The sequence below is a fragment of the Charadrius vociferus genome, unplaced genomic scaffold, assembly GCF_000708025.1.
Source record: "Charadrius vociferus isolate BGI_N301 unplaced genomic scaffold, ASM70802v2 scaffold163, whole genome shotgun sequence".
NCBI lineage: Eukaryota > Metazoa > Chordata > Aves > Charadriiformes > Charadriidae > Charadrius > Charadrius vociferus.
The window spans coordinates 13,899,078-13,907,070 of NW_009648332.1; the positions used below are offsets into that span (position 1 = coordinate 13,899,078).

Below are 7,993 nucleotides of genomic sequence, written 5' to 3' on the forward strand. Positions count from 1 at the left end.
TGAGGCAAAGATAAAGCCCTTGATCTGCTTGTAGTTTTGGTTAGCTAAAGCACTTTAGCAACTTGGACTCAAGACGTAGTAGATGTAAAACTTCACTGAGTATGCACACAAATATTCCAAAGCATCCTTGAAACCACTATGAATAAAATGGAAGTGAATGAAAACATGATAGCTAAAAGGGCCTGTGAAATTTGAGCGCAGGACAAGCATTTCAACAAGACCTTTGAGACCAAGGCTAACGTGTATAAAGCTGAATGTCTCAAGTATCTACAGAATGGGCTTGTTTTCAGGGATTAAGAAGGCCTTGTGGACCCATCAGATACAGCAGGTTAATGCAGAGAGGGCATTCTGCATGGATTAGCCCATCTGCATGGATGGGACCCCAGTCTTGCTCTCCCTTCCTCACAGGAGCTGCAGGGGGTCAGCATGAGCATCCCCTCTTCTGAGGCGGGGTGTCAGAGGGACTTGGGTGGTAGCTGGGAACTTTTATGCCCCATCCTGGGCTTCTCGTTTCCAGATCACATTTTTTCATACCTCACAGAGGTACTTTCTTGCACAGGCTGAGGGATCCAGGCTACAGGAGGCTGAGCACTGGTCTTACTGTTTTGCAGGACGATGATTCCCGTGACCGAGTTTCGCCAGTTCTCGGAGCAGCAGCCGGCATTCAGGGTGCTGAAGCCCTGGTGGGATGTGTTCACGGACTATCTCTCCGTTGCCATGCTGATGATCGGTGTATTTGGGTGCACATTACAGGTAAGTCAAAGAGGACAGAGGTGAGGAGGGTGCTCTCAGGGGTGCTGAAAGAACACCACAAATAAGGAAGGCCCTTGGAAGGATGGTGTCACATCTCATTTTATCTCTTGGGTTCACTATGAACAATGCAAAAATTTGGTGGTTCCAGGATTAAAGCTGTTTAGGTAGCAACATCGAATAACAAAGACCAGACTTTTTAGCAGCTGTGAATCAGCAGAGTTGTGCTAGAGTTGATGGAGCCATGCCAGCTAAAATAAGAGCTGTTGGTTTGGCTTGTGCCTGGATGCCTGTTTTCGCCACAATTTGACGTAACAAAACAGATGATTGACTGAAGTTCTTACTTGTTACCATTTTTCTGCTTAGAAGTTTGAAAAATGTAATTTTGTAATTTCTGTTTTTCTTTATTTGGCAAATATTAATATTCTTTCTGTCTCTACGCTTCCAAAGAGATTTGAAATGAATGTGGTTATTTTATCAATGCCACCCACAACTAATACTACGCTTCTTCCATTCCAAAGCATCTCTGAGGATGCTTACACATAAACAATTGACATTACTGTCAATCACTGTTAGTTACATTTTGCTAAAGAGCCAAAAGCTGAAAAGAAATGGAAAGTACTGCTTGGGATGGACTCCACAAAAATAGAAAGTTATAGTACTAGTTCAAACGTGGGTCCTGCGTTTCTTGGCATGACCTAGAAATTGAGCTAAAGGGACACATTGACAGAGCTCTTATTTCAGGGGAATTTGCTTACATGGTCCAAGATTCTCACAAGCTATGTCTCAAGTTTCACGTCAAAACAACCGTAGTTTTGCCTGTATTCTCCATTTTCAAGTATTTTCAGTTGAAAAGATATGATGTCCACATTTAAAAATCTTTTTATGTAGGGCTGAATTTTGCATTAGTAGCTAAGTGTTTGCTTAAGCACACAAAGTAGAACATCCGTTATTTTTAAGTTTACCTGCATGATTGGATGAAGCACAGTGGAAAATAATGTGTGGAAACACTGCAAATGACAGGCGTTTTTTTTATTCCGACTTACTAGCAGGGTGTAGGTAATGGTGTATATCAGAATAGCATTTACAGACAAAGCATTTACAGACTCCTCCACCTGCAGGAGGTTTTGATGTGTCAACAGTTAATGCACTGGTGTTATTCAAAACACATGTGGTCTCATCTCAGCATCTCCCTGCACCAGGGTGGATCATCAAGGAGGTGATTTTGGTAGCTATTGGTAGCTCTATATACCCTATATTTAGTGCTTTCAACAACCGTGATGTCAAAGGATACGTCTGCACTACACACACATTCTTAGTTTAGGTTAGTCCCAGTTAGTTATTCAGGGCAAATAACAGAGCTCCTTGGTTTATCATGAGGATTGGCATTTTACTTTCAGACCTGTAGGGAGCCTTGCACGGAACTCAAACTGTTATCCCAAGTTAAACCAAAGGTGATCGGTCCCTAAAGGTGCTCTGACCTTAGTTTGCCAACATGGATGTCTAGTCCAAGTTAAGAAAGTTGCTTTTTTTTTTTGCATTATAGACAGACTCAAGGACAGAAGGACAGAGTTCCTTTGTTTCCCCACAGGTGTGTGGTATTTATATGTAGAAGAAACTGAGTAAAAATGATGTCCATGCGCACATGCACACAAATGCTGTCAATTCTTCATTACCCCCATCTGTCTTTATTAAGACTGGAGATTAATAATGTCCCAGCGTAGGTATGCCCATGTTAGCTCTTTGTCAGCCATTTTCGGTGTGATAAGACATCACAGTGTGAGCGTAAAGCCACATGAATGCAGTTACACTGTTTTCAAGCCTAAGCTATCTCTGAAGAGCGTGTAGCCAGGATACACCTGGTAAGAACTGTGTCTGGGGAGAGCAATGCAGGAGATCCGTGGTCTTTTCTGGAAGCATTACCCACACCTTTTCTTTTTTCTGGATTATCTCAATGCCCTCTTATTCAAATTGTGGAAAGCTAACCATAGATGAAAAGGGGTGACCTACTTCTTGGCATATAGAACAAGTGTCTTGTTGGGAATAGTAATAATAATAGCACAGCCTGTGGGGCCAAGTGCCAGGCTGTGGGGAGGAATGCCTGGAGGAACTCCAAGGACAGCTACCCATTGGTACTGCCACTATTGTTTGTACATCAGTTTAAAAGATATCTTTTTGTGTGTTTCAGGTCATGCAAGACAAGATAATATGCCTTCCAAAGCGCATACAGCCTTGCCAGAACCAATCTAATAGTTCAAATGTGTTTAACACAATCCCAGACACAACCCCCATTCCTCCACCCAAGCCATCCACCCCTCCAGCTACAGTTGAAATGAAAGGACTGAAGACTGATTTGGACCTTCAGCAATACAGCTTTATAAATCAGGTGTGCTACGAACGTGCCCTGCACTGGTATGCCAAGTACTTCCCTTACCTTGTCCTAATACACACACTGGTCTTCATGCTGTGTAGTAACTTTTGGTTCAAATTCCCCGGATCGAGCTCCAAAATTGAACACTTCATTTCAATACTCGGGAAATGTTTCGATTCTCCCTGGACCACAAGAGCTTTATCTGAAGTGTCAGGGGAAGACTCTGAAGAAAAAGATAACAGGAAGAACAACATAAACAAGTCTAATACTATCCAGCCAAACACTGAAGGCACTTTGGTCAAAACACAATCTTTAAAATCAATCCCTGAGAAGTTAGTTGTGGATAAGGGAACACCTGGGGCATTAGATAAGAAAGAAGGTGAACAGGCCAAAGCACTGTTTGAAAAGGTGAAGAAATTCAGACTGCATGTTGAGGAGGGTGATATACTCTATGTCATGTACGTTCGCCAGACTGTGCTTAAGGTAATTAAATTCCTTATTATTATTGCTTACAACACAGCTCTTGTCTCAGAAGTTAATTTTACGGTAGTCTGTAATGTTGATATAGAAGACATGACAGGATATAAGAATTTTTGCTGTAATCACACAATGGCACATCTGTTCTCTAAACTTTCCTACTGCTACCTGTGCTTTGTAAGCATCTACGGCCTCACATGCCTTTACACACTATACTGGTTGTTCTATCGTTCACTGAAAGAATATTCTTTTGAATATGTCCGGCAAGAGACGGGAATTGATGATATCCCAGATGTCAAGAATGACTTTGCTTTTATGCTTCATATGATCGATCAGTATGACCCTCTGTATTCCAAGCGATTTGCTGTCTTCCTGTCCGAAGTCAGTGAAAATAAGCTGAAACAGCTGAACCTAAACAATGAGTGGACTGCAGATAAACTGCGACAGAGGCTACAGACAAACTCCCATAGCCATTTGGAGCTACAGCTTTTCATGCTGTCTGGACTACCAGACACAGTTTTTGAAATTACTGAGCTGCAGTCTTTAAAGCTTGAAATAATTAATAACGTAATGATACCAGCAACCATTGCACAGCTGGACAATCTCCAGGAGCTCTCGTTGCACCAGTGCTCAGTGAAGATCCACAGCGCTGCCTTGGCGTTTTTGAAGGAGAATCTCAAGATCTTGAGTGTCAAGTTTGATGACATCAGGGAGCTTCCACACTGGATGTATGGCCTCAGAAATTTGGAAGAGCTCTATTTAATTGGCTCCCTAGGTCATGATATTTCCAAAAACATTACACTGGAGTCTTTTCGGGAACTTAAAAGCCTTAAAGTTCTTTACATAAAAAGTAATTTGTCCAAAATCCCACAATCTGCAGTCGATGTTTCAAGTCACTTGCAAAAATTGTGCATCCATAACGATGGCACTAAGTTAGTGATGCTCAACAACCTGAAGAAGATGGTCAACCTGACACAGCTGGAATTGGTTCATTGTGATTTAGAGCGCATTCCTCATGCAGTCTTCAGCCTTCTCAGTCTCCAGGAATTGGATCTAAAAGAAAACAACCTCAAATCCATTGAAGAAATAGTAAGTTTTCAACATCTGCGAAAACTGACAATCCTAAAGCTGTGGTACAACAGTATAACGTACATCCCAGAGCATATAAAGAAACTCACTAGTCTCGAGCGGCTTTCCTTTAGCCATAACAAAATAGAGGTTCTTCCATCCCACCTATTCCTATGCAACAAAATCAGATACTTGGATTTGTCTTACAATGACATTCGCTTTATCCCACCTGAAATAGGAGTTCTGCAGAGTTTACAATACTTTTCCATTACTTGCAACAAAGTGGAGAGTGTGCCAGATGAACTATACTTTTGCAAAAAACTTAAGACTCTGAAAATTGGGAAAAATAACTTGTCAGTCCTTTCACCTAAAATTGGTAATTTGGTATTCCTCTCCTACTTGGATATTAAAGGCAATCACTTTGAAATCCTCCCACCTGAGCTCGGTGAATGTAGAGCTCTGAAGCGGACTGGTTTCACTGTAGAGGACACCTTGTTTGAAACGTTGCCTTCTGATGTCAGGGAACAAATGAAAGCTGAATAACTAACTTCCTCTCACTCAGTTTTACAGGAATAACTCTTCTACCAAATACGCTGTAGAAAGTGCATACTCCAAATATGCATTTAGTTTGTCATTATTTTTTTCTTTTTCAAACAAATCCTTTCTGTACAAACAAATTTGGAGTAAGGAGAACATATATTTTTAAATAAAATTTTCTTGTATTTTTTCACTGTTTTAAGATATTTTTTAAGTTTGTTTTGCCCTGAGAGCAAGGGTATCTGTAACTTAATTTTTACTGATAAAAGTAAATGGGTTTATCTGCTGATATTTTTTTTTTCCTTTGCCTAATCCCAACAGGGGAACTGAGTTTAAGATGTATACTTTGGGTTGCATAATTTGTAATAGATGATTATATTGTCTTCCTGGTTATTGTTAATCCCTTACGACGTGGTCTTCAACAGGTGGTGCTGCAGGTGTTGAATGCCCTGTTTCCTCTTTTCTTCAGTGGCAGTAGGTGGTCTTCAACATCTAACAAGGTCAAATCTGGGTTGACCATCCTTTTTTATTTATGACATGGTTTTCTCAGATGGTCAAAGCAAGTCGAAAAGGTTCTTTATGTATTTTAATGGGTCTGAGGGAGCATGCAGAGCTCCTTCAGGGCCTTTTGGCAAGTTTAGTCTAGCTCTCTGTTCACACACCGTGCCGAGCAGGAGGCACTGACTGCGATTTCCTCTCTGGTGCAGGAAGAGTAAGGTCACAGAGGAGTCAGGACCAAAGTGACTCACATTGAAGAGTTTCCAAACAGTGCGAAGGGATGCAGCTGCCCATTTCCTGCTAACTTGAACGGAAGGGGTGCAATGAACTCACTGTGTTGGAAATGTCAACCCAGCGAGATGAAACACTGTCTGGAAAAATCCCCTAGCCATCCTCCACTAAACACCCCGTCCTGCAAGGCAGCAAGTGTCCTCTGCCCTCCTCAGTTCACTTCCCTACTGGGATTCTTGTCACCTTGCAGGAACGGGATCCAGAAAAAGTGCAATCCTGTTTAGTTTGTAAAGCTTCTGACAAGGAAATAGCATCTAATCCTCTCCTTAATTGAGCTTGGGTAGCATATGACCAAGCTCAGCATAGGAACAGTTGCAGATTTGCAAAAATGAGATTAAATGAATACATTAACTTCTCGAAAGTCTCAACCTGCCAAAGGACAGTGATGAAGGCTATGTTTTCATCTCCCAGCTAGTAATTAAATTGGAAATCATACAGTTGGAAGTCTGCTTTTTAAAACAATGTAATAATCTGTAATGGTTATATATCAGGTTGGGAACTTTATCCTCTGAAGCCATATTCAGTTTATTTAATCCAGCCATTTGCTTTCTTTTGGGCAAGTTTGGCAGGTATATGATAGACAACTCATGTGCTGCTCACAAGCTAATTTAAGCTAATCAAAAATAACCATATGATACTAGAATATTTTGCTGGGAGGAGATCTCTTTATCCCGTCCAACAACACGTTTGGATCAGATGCAGGCACTGGATAAATGCTTTGCAAGAAAATCTAGGAATAAGTGTTTCTTTCTCAAGGAGGCAATGCTGTTTATAAATTGCAGAGGTTGAGTTGCTCATTGTTTAGTTATGTAAAATAATTGTCTGATGGTTGTCAGGTTGGTTGCTCTTAAATGTTTTCTAATTGCCATTGCGTGTCTTGAGCTACAGTTAATCTGAGTTCTTGAGCTTGGCACAAAAGCATACTGTTGTTTTAGGAGTCTGACTTATAAAGGTGGGGAGACAAACTGAAATGAGAATTTCCTCGTGAATCCAGGGCGTGCTATGCAATCTGGTATGTGGGCTTGCCACAGTACCAAGTCAGACTTATTTTTTGCGCTTGGCTATGTTCTGGAGAAGATCCATGTGATTAATCAAAAAAATGGGTCAGGCATGAAGGAATCGAAGCAAGCTTTTTTAAAGAGTTTTTAGTTCTATTAAAGACCTATAACTGGTGTAGCTTTTGCGAGAGCTACTCTTACTTGTGTATGGAATGCACTTATTGGAATAACTTGGCAGTATATATATTCTAAATGTATTTCACTTTGATGTAATGTGAGGGAGAGAAATCTTTCATTGCTCATTTTAACCTAATTATGTAAACCAAAGTGCTGTTGTCCCTGATGAATGTAAACTGTTTAAAATGTCCATGTAATCGGTGGAGCTGTATAGTTCTTTTACGTAGATTTGAAATATGGGATTACATTTAAAGTTTTTTTAAAAAAATCTTTATATTCCTAGATGTAGCATTTTAAATCCGTAATTTATTTTGTGTCTAATGTTGTTTTTCATGTGTAGTTTGTGGTCTGTTTTCTGAATGGAAGTTATGCACACCTCATAACTGAAGGTTGGAGACTTGTTCTGCGCCATTTTTGTAAATACATCACTTAGGGGATGTGGGGGTTTTGTTTGTTACTGATTATACTTATACCAGTGCAACCCCTCATGTGGGCACAGTTACATGAGTATAAAGTGCCTTGTGCTGGTATATCTTTATTCACCTTCTAGATAGGAATAAACTATACCGGTCTAAGCACTTTCGCGCTAATAACTGTATCTTCTCCAAGGGTTTGGTCTGCTGAGACAGCTTAGTCAATCTAACAGCTCGCTGCCACCAAGAAAGGGCAGTTACCTCCTCCTCCTGTACTCCCTATTCCTGCCAACAGGTTCCAGCTGCTTCTTTTGTACCTTTACTGGTCTGGTGCTGGTCTGATCCCTCTACAGGACAAATCAACTTTTTAAGCCAGCAGAAAACTAAGGCAGTTTAAAAAAGGGACTAATTTT

General features: G+C 40.7%; 1 protein-coding gene across 1 annotated transcript; it reads left to right on the plus strand.

Moving 5' to 3' along the window:
* The first annotated feature begins 615 nt into the window (after positions 1 to 615).
* On the plus strand, positions 616 to 5,393 carry LRRC8C (leucine rich repeat containing 8 family, member C). The gene is made up of 2 exons (XM_009884726.1): positions 616 to 753; positions 2,939 to 5,393. The coding sequence occupies exons 1-2, from the start codon at positions 616 to 618 to the stop codon at positions 5,207 to 5,209; spliced, it is 2,409 nt and encodes an 802-aa protein (XP_009883028.1). The 3' UTR covers positions 5,210 to 5,393.
* Positions 5,394 to 7,993: the final 2,600 nt, after the last annotated feature.